General features: G+C 49.9%; 1 protein-coding gene across 2 annotated transcripts in view; it reads right to left on the bottom strand.

The window, feature by feature from the left end:
- The window catches only part of KCNIP3 (potassium voltage-gated channel interacting protein 3), an 80,297-nt gene that overhangs the window by 27,243 nt on the left and 36,291 nt on the right, over nt 1-16,763 (bottom strand). Inside the window, exon 1 of one of the 2 annotated variants that reach the window (XM_003799264.3) lies at nt 3,124-3,226. The exons of the other annotated variant lie outside the window; for it this stretch is intronic. Coding sequence (XP_003799312.1) covers nt 3,124-3,226 — 103 coding nt within the window. Of the gene's footprint in view, nt 1-3,123; nt 3,227-16,763 lie in introns of those variants that run through there. 2 annotated transcript variants of the gene reach the window in all.

Genomic DNA, 16,763 nt, shown 5'->3' with positions numbered 1-16,763 from the left:
CTGGAGCCATAGGCGCCGAGCCAGGGGTCCAGGTCTTCAAGCCAAGATGCGATTTTCCCTCCTGGCCCTCTGGATTGTCCCAACAGCTCCAGCCTCTTGTACCCTTGTCATGGCAAAGCTTGCAGACACTGAGCAGTTCCTTCACCTCTGAGACCCCACAGGTCACCAGGGAAGGAGAAGTCCCAATTAGTGCATAGGATGAGGCCTGCCTTTCTGCCACCTGGAGTCCACTGTACTGAGGTTGGCCTGGCGTCTTTCCAGTCCTGTGCCTGCTGCCCACACATCTGCCCTGGTGATCAAGACCGCCAAGTCACCTCCCAGGCTCACCTGCCTCATATGTGGATCAAGGAGCAGGCTTCCTGCTTAATTACTACTGCTCAGGACAAGTGGCTGGGGTGACTCCTCCCACAGTCTGACAGCGGACCTGGGGCAGACAGGAAAGCCTTTCACTTCTGCATCTACTTCTAGAAGGCTGCATCCCCAGAACCCGGATCCATTAGTTCCTAACAATCCCCAGAGCATCATAACTCAGCTTTCTTACAGATGAGAACCACGGAGGCTCAGAGAGGACAAGAGACACTTCCAACTGCACATGCACATGATTGGAGGGGAACTGAGGCACCAGTCCCCCCATAGCTCTCTGACAGTCCCTTAGACACTGCCTAGCCAATGGGCACTTCCAGGCCCTTGGCTGGCACCACTCCCAAACAAGAGAGAACATCTGGAACTTATGACTCCCTCCTCTGATGGGGTGAGGGGCTGGGGGTGCTCATCCACTCCTAGCCCTACCCCAATCCTAAGCACCTGTCTCAGTGAGAGAATATTTCAACAGCAAATCAGGTCTGTTATTACCAGTAATCACTCATTTCCAGTACTGCTAATAGCAATGGTTCACAAAGTCTGCACATTTATTATATGCCAAGAATAGTGCTGGGGGCCTTGAAAGCCCCACTGACTAGTTAAAGGCTGCCACAGCCCTATGGGGCAGGAATTGTTATTAGCCCCACTTTACAGATGGTGAAACTGAGGCTCAGAAAGGAAAAAGGTTTTGTTCTGTTTTGTTTTTGAGACAGAGTCTTAGTATGTTGCCCTTAGTAGAGTGCCATGGCATCATAGCTCATAGCAAAATCAAACTCCTGGGCTTTAGCAATTCTCTTGCCTCAGCCTCCCAGGTAGCTGGGATTACAGGTGCCCACCACAATGCCTGGCTATTTTTTTGTTGTAGTTGTCATTGTTGTTTAACTGGCCTGGGCTGGGTTTGAACCCACCAGCCCCAGTGTATGTGGCCGGCACCCTAACCACTTAGCTATAGGTGCCAAATCAGAAAAGGGATTTTTATAGCCAGTTTGTGAGGGTGACAGGATCCCAGCTCAGATCTGGCTGACCGAGGTTCCCTCAACTGCACCAAGACCCCAGAACTCTAGGTGGCACAGGTGGGCACATACATCAGAAAAGAGAAACTTCATAAAGCTTGAGGGGGGTTTTAGAAGGTAGAATAAACCATCTGTTGCCCTATGCACACCATCCACCTTTTCTTATAAAGAAATCCCTTCTTAGAAATCACAAAAGCAAACTTCAGATTGTTCCTGACCCGTGAGTCTGGCTCAGAAAAAAAAAGGTTTTGCATCATTAAGGGAAGTGAGGCCGGCTGGTCCTGGCCCCTGGTGGTCCCAGGAGGACCCAGGGAATAGAAAAGCTCACAGAGAGGTCATGAGTTCCCTGGGCACCAACCATACCTCCATGTCCACCCCAGGTTCCAGGTGAGGAAAGGAAAGGCAGGGAAGGGAATAGAGTCCCTGTGGGAGGCATGGATGCTCATCCATTCCTAGCCCTACTCCAGTCCTAAGCACCTATAATTTCCTCCAAGTTCCCTGTCACAGATGTCCCCTACATCCAACCAAGTGGAAGCCTAGCTGGGGCAATTTTCCTCCCCTACTAAAATCTAAAGCTCAAGGTGGCATTTTTCTGAACCACCTGGAGCAAGTCCCTTCTCTCTGGGCCTCATGAACTCACCTAGAGAAAAGATATGATGAAGCACAGTGGCTTCTGAGAGGCATGTGGGCATGAACTTTAGGTAAAAAGCCAGCTCTGGGCTGTGAAGGCAGAATAGAGGAGAAAGAGTCTTGCTTCCTGGTCTCGGCCCCTTCCTGCCGTTTGCACGGGTTTGGGACACATCCTAGTGCCTGAAGGTCTGTGGGGGAGCTCAGAGGCAGGGGCAGGTTCTCCCTCTGTCCCCTCACTAGGCCCCTGGGTTTTAGTCCCAAGAGCTACAGCCTGCCAACGTCAGTAGAGTTCCTAGGTCTGCAGATGCCCATCATCCTCTGAAAGGGAGGCAAATATCATGAACAGGACAAGCTGCTCCCTTCCCCACAGCCCAAAGGTACAAGACTGTATCTGCCTCTTTGCAAAGGGGTGCTGGTGGTGGTTACATCTCTGGTGGTCAGGGTCCCCTTCAGAAGCAGGTGTGCCCTGGGAGAGGCACTCCTGGTAAACTGCCGGCAGTGAAGCAGTGGGGCTCTACCAACTGGATGGGAAGCCAGCTCCGAAGGCTTCTGTCAGGGGTCCCAGAAAGGCTGTCAGTGTCTGATTTAGGTGCAGGTCTGTCTCCTCAGTTAATATTTTATTGCGATAAAATGTGGCGCCTGCGGATTTGGTTACTGATAACATGGGCCTGACTTGCATGGGGAGGAAAAACTGGATGCGGGATGGGGAGAAAGGGACAGCTCCGCCACGCAGTGCCCTGGGCTGAAGGTCCTTCCTGTTATCTTCACTCTGCACCACCTCCCGTCACTGGCTGTGCACACCAGGAACGGCTTGGATCCCGGGCCTAAGACGGCCACGGATGTCTGTTCAAGGTGTCACCATGCGCCTCGCTCACACTCACCCCAAGGGCCTCAGCCCGGTCCTCTTTGGGGTTCCTTGAAACCAGAGCCCTCTCTGACCCCTTAGTCCCAGGCCCAGTCCTCCGGATCTGGACCAGGGCGGCCAGGGCCTTGGAGTCCAGCGTGCCCAAGGGCCGCTCCTTCCGAGACCAGCGCACCTGAGAGTGCGGGTGCTGCTCCCTCCCTACAGACCGCGGGCCCTTGACTGAGGGCAGCGGAGGGGCGGGTGGCCGCGAGTTACCTTCCATGGACATGGGCTCCAAGATGCCGAACTGCTTGAGGACGGCGATGAACAGCAACACCACCACGGCCATGGCGCACAGCTCCATGCCCTGGATACCCATGGTGACCCGGGCTGCTTGGGACCCTGGGGCCGGGGGGCGCCCCTCACCCGCTCTCTGCCTCGGGAGGCGCCGGGGCCGGTGCAGCCCGCACCGCCTCTCGGGGCAGCCGTGGCTCACATGCCCCCCGCAGGCGGGGCTGCGGGTGTTGTCGGGGCCGGAGCCCCGCGGAGGGAGGTGGCAGCGAGCAGGGCAAGCCAGGAGGTCGGACGCGGTGCGGCGAAGCCGGAGCTCAACTTTCTGAGTCAGCCGGCAAACTTCGAGGCGCGGCGGCGGTAGCGCGGAATGAAGCTCCGGCGGCTAGCGCGGGCCAGCGGCGCCTCCATGCCCGGCGCGGGCGCCGCGCCTCTGTCGCCCCCTCTCCAGCCCTGCGGGCGCGGGGGCGCGGGGGCACGGCGGCGGCTGCGGCTGCGGCAGGGGTCGCGGGCGCTCCTGGCCGCCCCAGCCTCCATCGCGGCTTCCCGCGTGCTCATTGGCCTAGGTGCGGCTACCACTCCGGGAGGCGTCCCTGAGGCCCCCCCCCACAAACGCCCTAGCCCGGGAAGGGGCGGAGGAAACGGCCCCGCCCCGCACGGTTCAGCCCTGTACGGATCCTGGCGCGTTGCCATCGCTGTCCCGCTATCACCTGGGAGGCCGCGCGTTCCGCGGGTAGGGGAGCGAGTAGCCCGGGAGGGGGCCGTGTGCTGGAGAAGACAGGAGACGAAACAACGCTCTCGGAACGCAGACCCGGCTCCACTCTTCTCTGGAGGGGTGGGGATCCTCTGCATCGCCGGCCCGCCCCGCCCCGCCCCGCCGGCCGGCCGGCGCGGAGTTGGCAGGCGGAGGATCCGGGAAGCCTGTTCGCCTCAGGATATTTCCCGCAACTCTAAAGCGTGAGATCAAACTGGGCCGTGAACAGACCCCCCTTTGAAAAAGAAGTTGGTATCCAAAGTTCTCCAGTTCTGGAAATTTGCATGCGTTCGAGGCTTTAGGAGGAAGTGTGAGCTTTGGCATTAGCGTCTGGGGAACTTTAGCATTAGCATCTGAGTTCAAGTGTTGACTTTGCTGCGTGACCTTGATCTAGTCACGGACTTGGAGCCTCTTTCTCGGTAAAGAGGACGAAGCTTGCCTTTCTGGCGGTGGGAAAGAGCTAAGGAGATGGAGAGTTCTACGGACGGACGGGGCAAGGGCATGCTAATAATTTGTGGACGACCTTCCTCCTGCCGGCGGCACTGGGTAGAGGAAGGGAAGCCGCGGAAAGGAGAAAGGAGAGGACGAGGCGTGGCAGGGCGGAGCCGGGAGTCCTAGGCCTCGAGGCTCCGGGGACTTTAAGGGCGGGAGCCCTGACTCTCTGCTGCCCTCCAGCGGGCGCTGCGCACCGCGGGGATCCTTGCTGGCCAGAGTTAGAGGGAGGCGCGTGAGGCGCGCGTGGGCTGTGGCGAGCGCCGAAGCCTTCCTGCTGTTTTAACAGAGGGAGAAATCTGCACTTCACGCCTGTGATTGTAAGCACTGTTTGGACCTACGGTCTGAGCAGTTGCACCTTCTGTTTACGCAGCCTCTGCTACCCACGCTGCTATTCATTCAACAAATAGGAAACATGGACAGCACTTCATACCAGGCGCAGAGCTTGGTGCCTGGTGGGTTTGAACTGCCTCGTGTGGCTTGCGAGGGCCTTCCTGGAGCCGGTATATGTAGGCCAAGCCTTTGGACTTACTTGTAATTCTTACGGGGTTCCCCCGATGAGCATTCCTCCTCCCCCACTTTACAGGTGAGGGTGAATTACGCACTGGGGCTCGGGCGTGAGTGTTTTCCATGACATCAAACTGTTTTCAGTCTCGGAGGGTCTGTGCGGTCCCACCTAACAATTTCACATGCCTAATTAAAAGTCTGAGTTGTTGGTGATATTTTTAAAGAACTGAATGCACTGCTTTTAATAGTTAATTGGGGCGCAAAGAGTCTCCACTGACCAAATGCAAGAGTTCTAAACAGAGAAGTTAACAATCCCCAGAGAATGGGCTTGGTTGGAGAACTGGAGTTGCTAAAATGCTTGTCTAGAAAGGTTAAAGAACCTCCTGCAATTTAATTTACACACTTAGGTGCTGAGAAAAATCTAGCCTGTGTCACAGTACCACCGACACCAAGTCAACGGTCTAGTTGAGATGCTAGTATGTGTAGTACATAACCTCTCGGAGCCTGAGTTTCCTCATCCATAAAATGGGAATGATAATCTGCCTTCTCTGGGTTCTTATAAATGATGGAATGAGACAAGGCCCTTATTATTCCCTCCCTACCCCCAAGCAGGCTGTGCCCAGCTGTACCGGGTGACAGATGTGCCAGGTGAGGTGGAGAACTAAGCAAGCAGAGGAAGCCACCTCAGGAGTCTCCCAGAGGCTGGCAGCCACCCCTGCTCCCCTACCTCAGGTCCCCTGGTGCTCCTGAGCATCTTCCCAGTTCCCAGAGAAAGCTTCAATGACTGCCCATAGATACTGAGCTATAAACAAGACATCAATTCCCAGGCTGTGCAGCGTGAAATATTAACGATGTCTAAGTGGATACCAGCCTGAGAGCAGAATGTCCGCTGGGCATCAGCAGCCTGGGCTGTGGGCCTAATGGATAGGAAGCTCATTGCCCACTCACTCACTAGCTTGGGTCCTGTCAGCTCTGGGGCCAGCCCATGTCCACTGAAATTGGTCTGATGGTCGTGTCACACTCCCCCAGAACCTGGAGAGGGAAGCCAGTAGACATGCCCCCTGCACCCCTCCCATGCATTCACCCCCTCCTCAACATCCCAAAGTGCCTACATGTGGCAGTATGCTGGGTGTTGGTGGCACTCATTGCCTTGGTGGAAGGGACAGACTGGGAGGTGGGGTGAATGCAAAAATATCTCTTTAGGACAGGATGTTAAGAGGTGGCGCAAAGGTGGGGACAAGTTGAGGGGATACTGTGGACGGGGCAGCTCACTTCTCAGGTGATTAGAGAAGGCTGAGGGGGTTGGGAACCTCAGCCATGTCCTACATTCCCATCTAGTTTAGAAAGCTTTCAGAGAAAACTACTTTGGGGGGCACTCCACACCTAAGCTTGCACCCCACACCTGAGGTCATGGTCTCTTTTTCGCCTGGAATATGGAAGCTGCCACTCCAGTGCTGCCTCCAGGAAGCCAACCAGATTACGGCAGTTCTGTCCTGGCTATCTTCTCCGAATTCCCATAGCCTCTGCCTGGGCCACACTATTCCTCCCTGCATTTTGGCTGTCTCTCCCAGCGTCTCCTGTGTTGTCCCACGCTCCTCTCACTGCTTAGCATAGCTGCTCTATCACTTCCCAGAGGCTGAGACCCTGTCACTTTGACAGACATTCATGGGACATCCCCATGCTACTGCTCCTGACCGCCGCCTAGCTGCCCAAGGGTTTCAAGAGGCCTCTCACTTTTTTTTTTTTTTTTTAAGACAGAGTCTCATTTTATTGCCCTCGGTAGAGTTCCCTTGTGTCACATCTGGCAGCAACCTCAACTCCTGAGCTTAGGTGATTCTCTTGCCTCAGCCTCCCAGGTACCTGGGACTATAGGTGCCCACCACAATGCCGGCTATTTTTTGTTGAAGTTTGGCTGGAGCCAGGTTCGAACCCACAACCCTCGGTATATGGGGCTGGTGCCCTACCCACTGAGCCACAGGCACTACCTGAGGCCTCTGACTCTTTGGGGGGGGGTGTTGAGAGGACACATGCTATTTGGGGGACTCATTCCCTGAAATCAGCTCAGTCATCTGGTCATGTCTTAACTTTCTTAGCGGGGAGGAGGACTTCCCCTAGTTCTAGTGCATTCTGTTGGGCAAAAGTGGCATTATTCAATTTATTTATCCTTCTCATATTTTATAGAAACCAGTTAAGAATACTCAGGAGTAGAATTCCACACCCTAAAGAAAGGCCTCTAGGACCCCTCCCCACGGATGTCCCAAGCCACTTCAAATTCAGCACATCAAAGCTGACCCCTCACCTCTCCTCCCCCAGTCTTCTCATCTCAACTCCTCAGGCCCAAACCCTGAAATCTGTCCCTAGCCCTGCTCAATCTGAGATTACACTCTGACATTGTGCCTTCTCTATTTCTGTCCCATTGTCACCAGCCCAAACATGGCCGTTGTGCCTCTCTTCTGGACTTCTGACATCTAACCCCAATGCCTCTATTATTCTCTACCCTCTACCTCTATTATTCTACCTCTATTATTCTCTGCCCTCTTCTCTATTTAGCCACTAGAGTGATCACCTCAAGACGAAAATCAGATGCTGTCCCTCCCCTGTTTAAAACCTCCAGTGGCTCTCTGCCTAACCACAAGGCATGTTTGCCACTCAAAAGTCCCTCTCCTTGATCAGTGACCACACCCGGATTTCATCTGTGGAGGCCCCTGGCTCTGCCAACCTCAGGGCAGTGATTTTGGAGGTTTGGGACTATAACTGGTTGATCAGTACCAATTTCTCCTTCCCATTCTACAGCACTGCTTTGCTGGCTCAGGGACAGGCACTGGATGGAACCAGGACAATGAAAGCCCTCGTGAGACTGGCCCTGGGACCAGCAGGAGACCATGGTAGGTAAATGGCCACCCTGCCACCCCATGGGAACAGTGAGTGAGTCCGAGAATGTAGTCACCAGAGGAGAAAATAGAACCAAAAGTGGAGAGAGAGTCTAGTTGGCAGTGCTGTGTGCCTGGATCCAGCTGTGCCTGGTGACACATCTAAACTTCCATCTTTCAGTTATATGAGGCAATCTAACCCCCCTCCCAATGTTTCTTAAGCCAATGTGAATTGGGTTGCTGTCTCTTGAACCAGGAGGGTCCTAATTAATACATTCCACATTACTCATAAAACAAAGACCAAAATCCTTAAAGGGCCCATAATAAGAGCAGCTGACATCTAGTAAGCACTTACTACCATGTATCCCCGAAAATAAGACACTGTCTTATTTATTTTTTTCTCAAGAAGACACACTAGGGCTTATTTTCAGGAGATGTCTTCCTCTCCGCACCAAAATGCATGGTGTGACTATGCAGATATGCTGCATAGCCACGCCCATCACTAGGTCTTATTATCGGGGTAGGGCTTATATTTAACAAATGCAGGGAAATCCTGCTAGGGCTTATTTTGGGGTAGGTCTTATTTGGGGGGAAACATGGTATGTACCAGGCGTCTCAGCACACCTCATTCATTCCTCACAGCTCCTGACAAGGTAGGGACTGGATAAGAGGAAGAAACTGAAGCACAGTGTGGTTCATGCTTTGCTCAAAGGCACAGAGTGATAAACCAGAGGGTAGGGAATTTGTACCCAAGGAGCCTAGCCTGGAGCCTGTGATTGCAATTCAGCATTGCTCAATGGTTTTGGCCCCTTCTGTACTTGCAGCTGCCTGAATGAGCCCAGCACTCTCCCAGCTCAGGCTTCTCCTCCTCCTCTTCACCCAGCTTATGTCTACTCCTCTCTTGGGTTTCTGCTTCCATGTCACTTCCATAGAGGTGCCTCTCCAGCCCTGTTCCCCTTTTTAGCCTTTACCACACCCCCATCCTTTTCTCTTTGAAGTCAGCACAGTGTGAACTTTTGTATTTGCTGTGCGTTCATTTATTTGTTTCTGCCGTCCCACTAGACTGGAAACTTCCTGAAGGGATGGACATTACTCGCCTTGTATAAATACTTGTTGTAATTGATGGGGTGTCAGATGATGCCTTTCCCCCCAGTTGTTTCAGCACAGGCTACCTTGGTGTCACTAGTAGCAGCGCGAGACTGGGGTGCCAGGAGAACCAGAGCTGATCCCCTACTTCCAGTCCTCACCTATTGGAGACTTGGCCCAGCACCCTACCTCTCTGAACCTTCCTTTCCTTCTTGTAAACGAAGTCACTTGGTGACATTTACCTGCCTGATGCACAGTGGGCTGTGGATGTGAAAGTGTCTGAAGACACAGATGAGGGACCTTGTTCCTGGAGAAGCCTCTTTCCTCAGAGCCAGGATCACCTAGGAAGTGGCATCAATGGAGTCCAGTTCTCTTGACCTCATGGTTTTGCCTGAGCCCTCCAGTCAGAAAACTGAGACAGGTGTCCCATCAGACAGACCCTGAAGGGGCCGCACAGACCCTTCCATGCGAATCTCTGCTCTGGCCCAACTTCAGATGAGATCTAGGAGGCATATGGCTACAGGTAACAGAAAACTCCCATTCCTTTGGCTTAAACCATGAAGAAATGTACCATGTTACACATAAGAAGTCCAGCGGGAGAGTGGCTCCAGGGGCAGCCAGCTTAGATGCAGCAGCATCATGGAGAACCTGGATTCTTGCATCTACCTCCACTGCCAGCCCTAGAGCATCCACTGTGTACCCAGCCTGCTCCTCTCACAACCACAGATGGATGCCTAATTCCAGATATCACTTCCTGATGTGACAATATCCAGGGAAAGAACAAGAATCACTTCTTGGACTTCTTTCTGTGAGCAAGACTTTCCCATTAAGCGTCTCTCCAAAGGGGGGAAAAATCCCCTCACATTGGCTAGAATTGTGTCACATCCCTAAATCATTTGCTGGTGAGAGCAATGAGGCCTCTACTGTGACAGAAACTACTCACTCTCCACCCAAACCCATTCTCCTCTGTTCTACAGTAGAGAAGTCTTAGCTGGGCATGTGACTGCCTGGTGGGGGCTGCATTTTTCTGGCCTCCTTATAACTGAATGTGGCCATGTGTTGTTGCCAGTGGCAGTGATGAGCACTGCTTTGGGGACAGAGGCCTTCAGATGGCGAGTAAGTGTTTTGGTTCTCTCCTCTCCCCCCATTGGCGGAACTCAGATATATTAGTGACCAGCCTCTGTCATGCAGATCATGGGGGTAGGGAGAGAATGGTGCTAACAGCCTGTGGGGACCTGGGTCCCTGAATGGCCAACATTAACCTTGAACTGTTAAGAGAGAAAGAAACAATTTTTTATGCCTTAAGGAAAGAGATGCGGTCAGATGAGAACCATATATTTTGAAAGCAGAGGTAGAAGGGGAGATGGAAATACCAGATATTGAAGACTTCTTTACAGTGTTGGAAAAACAAATTGCTTTTGGAACAAACGGAAGAGATAAGATTGTGGCAGAAAGCATTTTTCAAAGATCCTTTAAGATTACTCAAGCAAACACTAAGTCAAACCAAGGCGACCTCAAGTGAGAGAGAGAGTGCGTGATGGATGGAACAAGGAAACCAAGAAATAAAGCAAGACTTTTATATCCAGAAAAGAACTTGGCTAGTGGTTACAGAGCATGGAACTGACTAGAAGGAAATAGACCAGAAACCAGCCAAGTCTTCCAGGGGTTCCCATTGTGGTAGAAACCGGAGGCCTGGCATAAAAAAACCTGTAGCTATTCATGACTTAAAATGACTCTTGAACCTCCAAATTTACACTAACAGAAAACTGGGGACAGCTCTGCAGCCACAGAATACACAATCTCAACACCTGCCTCAAATGTAGTCGAGAGGGTAATGGATAAGGATGGACCTCTAGAGGGCTGGGACAGTGGAAGGTAGTGGACAAGGAGGCCCTTTACTCCCAGAGAGCAGAACAGAGGTGGCCAAACTGTCCTACTGCATGACCAGTTGTCCTAAGAATCTTTACTATCCAAATCCATGCATTTCCTGAATTCAGGTAGTCAGAATTTTTGCAGTGAGTTTAGGTCATGAGTATTGTAATGCATTATCCAAATGTATTAGATTCCTGAGTTTTAGATAGCAAGCAGTGAGAGTTCAGGAAGGAAAGCTATCTCAAAAACTTGTCTGAATCTGTTCAGTTCCTGTGTTTGGAAAGGCAGAGCTCTGATAGCAATGATATTTATATTAGCAATTTCTGTCCAGCAGGATTTAATAGCTGCAATAGTCCTCTGTCTAGTACGTGTTCCCCATTCTTATCTTGGGAGCTTAGAAGTGTCTTATACACATGGCAGAATAATGTGCACAGATGTTTGCTAGTGGACAGTGATAGACATGACCAGTCATCCACAAAAAAATCCAATCTGCCTTTCTGTGGTGATAGACTTGTTCCTGAATACATGTAGCTCAGAACCACCTTTCAAAACTTCCATGGCCTGGGAATGTGACTATATTGCCTCTAGCAGGAGGTGAGCAGAGGCCCTGTGGAGCTCCTAAGCACTGGGCATGGACCCACTTCCCTTTTCCTAAAGATAGTGCCCAGACCCAGGCATGGTAGCAATCAGCTTTAATTGCATAATGACAGTGACATAGCCCTGAAGGTTGGCAGAGCCACTAGAGGAGGGTACCTGGACCCTGAATGTCTGCGTGTAGCAGAGCTGCCCACCAGCCTGAATACACCTCAAGAGGCGTATAGGAGAGAAAAATAAGTTACCCTGTCCTTAAACCACCCAGTTTGGGGGTTCTTGTCATTCTAGCACCTATTCCAGCCTAATTAATTCACATCTGATGGTCACATCAGTCTGGTTCCTCCTGTGGCTGAAGGAGGAAGGGATACACTTAAAACTGGAGCTCTCTGAAAAGGGAAAAAGATTGCGGTAGACAAGTGACAATGTTTGCATGAATACCCTGCTCCCTGTGGCATCTAGGCTTGAGGCCAAGAGCCTCATTCCTCCACCCACTGAGTAAATATGCCAAGGAAGGACAGTCAGCTCCCTCTAAGGCAAGGCTTGGAAAGACCTTCAGACTATGTCCCATCAGCCTCTACCAAAGCATCTCTCCTTGGCTGTGGCTTAGACAAGCCAGCACTGCAAGTCCTTTCTAAGCTCTCACTCTGGTGGTGGCCCTGGCGAGCCCTCCACAGATCAGTCAGCCTGCCGTGAAGCATTGCCTAGATGGATCATTAGAAAAGCTCCTCAAAGTTGAGAATACTTGCTGTCATATACTGAACCAGCTACCTGCTGGGTACTTTGCAAGAATTACCCAATTTCATCCTCATGCCAACACTCACAGTGAAGAAATTCACACCATTTACTCTGTGGTGGGACTTCCGCTTCCTTGGGCTTCGTGTCTCTTCTTCCTGTATTTCTCCCTAACAGAATCCTATTTTGTTGAGGGCAACAATGTACTGTGTCATGGAACTCCATTTCCAAGTGTCCTTTGTGACTAGAGAAAGCCAAGTGATGTCATTTGGGCCAATGGGACATAAACAAAAGCAACTGGTGGGGCTTCTAGGAAACCGTCTTTAAGGGAGTGGGGGATGCAGCTGGCGTGCACCTTTTTTGCCATCTCTCCCTTCTCCTTTCTGGGATGGGGTTATGGTGGCTGTACCTGGAACCATGATAGAAAGACACGGTTTCCTGGGCTCTGATGACTTGGGCTAAACCTAACAACTATCAAGCTCCAGATTTCTCATTGCATGAAAAAGCTAAACTTCGGGTGGCACCTGTGGCTCAGTGATTAGGGCGCTGGCCCCATATACTGAGGGTGGTGGGTTCAAATCCAGCTCCAGCCAAACTGCAACAAAAAAATAGCCAGGCGTTGTGGCAGGCACCTATAGTCCCAGCTACTCGGGAGGCTGAGGCAAGAGAATTGGCTAAGCCCAAGAACTGGAGGTTGCTGTGAGCTGTGACAACACGGCACTCTACCAAGGATGACAAAGTGAGACTCTGTCTCTAAAAAAGAAAAAAGAAAAGAAAAAGCTAAACTTCTGTCTCATTTAGGTTACCATTACTTAGTGATTTTTTTTTTCTTGAGACAGAGTGTTACTATGTCACCCTCAGTCGAGTGCCAAGGTCGAGTGTTATGGTGTCATAGCTCACAGCAACCTCAAACTCTCGGGCTTAAGCGATTCTCTTGCCTCAGCCTCCCGAGTACCTGGAACTACAGGCGCCTGCCACAATGCCTAGCTATTTTTTTTGTTGTAGCTGTCATTGTTTGGTAGGCCTGGGCCCAGTTCAAACTGGCTGGCCCCAGTGTATGTGGCTGGTTGGCCGGCACTCTAGCCGCTGAGCTGTAGGTGCTGAGGCTTAGGTTTTCTATTTCATGAAGCTGAAGTCAATCTCAAATGATCTGAAGGTGGAGAAACTGAGGCTTACAAGATGTGCCCAATTCCCCATAGCTGAACCTGCTGGGTGCTTTACAAAAGTCACCTTGATTTCATCCAAGCTGGGGATTGAATTTACCCTGGCGGCAGTGCCACAGAGAGACAGCTGATGTGGCCCATGGCCCCCACCTCCCTCTGCTTCCTTCCCTGCCCATGTTGACTCCTCTGGGCCTCTGCCTTGCCCAACATCTACCTACTTCTTGCAGGTCACCAGTCTCGAGGCTGGGAGTGTCCTTGCACAGGCTCCCTGACTGAGGGCTCCAGCTATTGTTTTGCTGTCTCTTTCCCACATCCAGGCTCTCCATCCTGGTCCCCAAAGGTAGACAGGGCTTTCCTGGCCCCAGTCCCCATCTTCACTCCAGCCCAGCTGCCTGTTGAGAAGCCAGAAGGAGCATTTGTTACATGCCTTAAGAGAAAAGCTGTACTCTCTGAACAAGGAAAAAGCTGAAACAGACCTGCCTTAGAGCAAAGGCTAAAAGCACACTTTGACAGGATTAGTGTGTTTTCCAGGAATTTAACTGCCTACCAAAAGAAAACTCAGTACTCTTTATAGGGAGATAAGCTAATCTAGAGCCTCTACAACATACCATTCACAATTTCCTGCATGTAATACAAAATTGGTCGACATGAGAAAAAGGAAAAAGTGGTGGTCACGAAGTCAACAGAAATAAAATCCAGAAATGACTTGGATGTTGAAGTTAGAAGAGATGGACATAGTTCAAAGTAACTATAATGTTATTTAATTATAACTATAATGTTATATGTTTTAAAAAATCAAAAAAGAAATGGACAAAAGGAATAAAGAAATGGGATTTAAATTTAAGTAGAAAATTAGGATCTTGTATCAAGCAATATTTGATCAGGGAAGCAGAACCACTATGAGAGATAGGGGATCTGGGCTTTATTATAAGAATGACCGTTTATGTAATTGTGGAACTGGGGAAGAAGTCTATTGAAGGCTGTTGCCTCTGCATATAACTGAAGTTACTATAGGTTGGCAGGACCAGAAGATGGGAAAAAAGGCTGTACATTAAGTGAGAGAAAATGAGAACAAACTGGATCTCAAAAGGACAAACTGGATTCCACATCTGTCTTTCACTGCCTCCAGCCCCAGTAACACAGGTGACCTGCAGAAGAAGCTGTCACTGTCTGCCAAGGCACTATACATGTACAATACTCAGTATCCAGTACAAAATTATAGGACATGCCAAAAGACAAGAAAGTGCAAACACAACAGGAGGCAATAAAGAAAGAACAGAAGAACAAAAAGACACGAGATAGAAAACAAATGGCAAAATGGCAGACACAAATCCTCCTGCATCAGTAATTATGTTAAATGTGAATGGTCTAAAAGTGAATGGAAGAAAAGCAGAAAAGAATATAAGGAAGATGTGACACAAAATAAAAAAGCCTAACAAACATGTAATTGGAGTCCCTGTAGAAAAGGAGAGAAAGAAAAGGACAGAAATAGAATTTGAAGAAATAATGAAAATTGAACAAATTCTGATAAAATTAGAAAAATAATTTGAAGAAATAATAATAGAATTTGGAGAATTTTCCAAAACTCATGAAATATATCAAACCACAGATTCAATAAGCTTAATAAATCCCAGGCATAATAAACACAAGAAAGAAAACCATAGCTAGGCATGTCATAGTCAAACTGCTAAAAACCAGACATAAAGAGAAAATCTTAAAAGTATCCAGAGGAAAAAGAACACATCACATTCAGGCAAATAACAATACAAATCATGATAGATTTTTCAACAAGAGCCATAGAAGCCAGAATTCAAGAGATTATCATTTTCAAAGTGCTCAAAGAAAAATAACTAGCTAACCTAGAATTCTATACCCTATAACAATGTCTTTCAAAAAATGCGAGTTAAACAAAAGCTGAGAGAATGTATCAGCAGAAGATACATCCCATAAGAAATGCTAAAAAGATGAAATTTCCCATGTGGGAATCAGATTCTGGGGATAAGTCTTTGTCCATCACAGGAATTATGGGACCCCTCAGCACCCTGGGCCAGAATCAGGGCCAGTGGTCATGATTCTTAATTGAGTGGTTCTGGTTCCTATGGTTCTCATGGTCAGGAAAGATACAGAAGGCATAGAAAGACCAAGGCCGCCATGTGGGCACATCCCCGGGCATCTCTGTGGTAGTATGCCTCTCACTGCCTACTCGTGAGAAAATTCTCTTTTGATTGCCCAGTGACCTGTTTGATTCTCTGTTGGTCAGAAGGAGAAGATCTCTGTTCATAACCACATCCCCATACAAGGCATATCCAAATCCTCTTCTGTTCTCCCTGGGATTTACAACAGCCTAGTAATACTGAACAGACCACAGAAGGGCAGCTAGTCCTCCTAGCCCCTCATCCTGCTCCTGGTCCCCTGTGATGGAAGATTTCTATTCCCTCTCTCACTTGGAGGGCTTCTAACCCCATCTTGTGTCTTTTCTTGACCTTACTCTAGTCCAGTCCAAGGGAACTAACCAGCCTCAGCATGACAAGATTGGATAATGCCATCTGTAGCTCTTTTCAGCAACTTCACTTCAGACCCTTAGAGTTTGTTCAATGCCCATCATATTGGTTTGTGAGTTTCTCTGGATAAATTTCTGTTTCTTAGCTGAACTTGGGTTTCTCACCTCCCTATTGGCAAGAAGACAGGGTAATGATGAGACAAGAGCCCAAGGCTGTGTGACCTAAGCTTGGGTGCTTCACGCTTCCTTCAGCCTCAGTTTCCTCATCTCCAAAGCAGGAAAAGCTTAATCCCCCTCTTGTCCCCTTGTATTATTGTCATGAGAATCAGAGAATAGCCTGTGTGAGTGTGTTGTGAACTGAGGGGCTCCGTGCATGTGCTAACTGGCATAGTGTTCTTCTGACCTCCACTGAATTCAAGCCAAACCCTGTGCACAAAGTACACCAGGAAGCATCATTGGCCAACTCCAAGTCTGCTCGTTCCCCTTGGCATTTGCCCCAGTCATATGGGGTCATCAATCCTCGGGTTTTATGACAGTGACGCAAAGTGCTTTCAAGTCACATCCTTGCTGCTGATCTGTGAAGATGTCTGGACATAAGCATTTCTTTGTTTGAACTCATGCCAAGGCCCCAAGGGTGTCTTGGGGAATTTCCATCTGGGATGCTCAGTGCCAGGATCTCAGCTTCTGCGGAGTCCTCTGACAGCTCAGAGAGGTATGTGTTTTAAAGATGCCCTGCATCAGCTAAATGCAATGGATGACTTGGGAACCAAACCTCAGGATCTGAGACAAAGATCAGTAAGGGAGCAGCTGAAGCCTGGAGTAGAGTGGGAGCCTCAGAGCTGAGTCTCACCTTTGCCTCCCAGAAGCTGAGGCCTCATCCAGCCCATTATTCCCTCTAGGCTCAGTAAACTGAGTGCATTGGTTAGTAACAACACTAGCATCTTTGTTTATTGAGTGCTTCTTACGTAACAAGCACTGTCCCAGGCACTCACACGCATAGTATCATTTTATCCTCACAACATTCTATGAGGTATCATAATGGCAGCTGATAGAGG

The sequence above is a fragment of the Otolemur garnettii genome, unplaced genomic scaffold, assembly GCF_000181295.1.
Source record: "Otolemur garnettii isolate 467f Iridium unplaced genomic scaffold, OtoGar3 scaffold00148, whole genome shotgun sequence".
In the NCBI taxonomy this organism is placed as follows: domain Eukaryota; kingdom Metazoa; phylum Chordata; class Mammalia; order Primates; family Galagidae; genus Otolemur; species Otolemur garnettii.
Note: the sequence above shows the minus strand (reverse complement) of the source record. Positions and strands in the feature narration are given on the sequence as shown.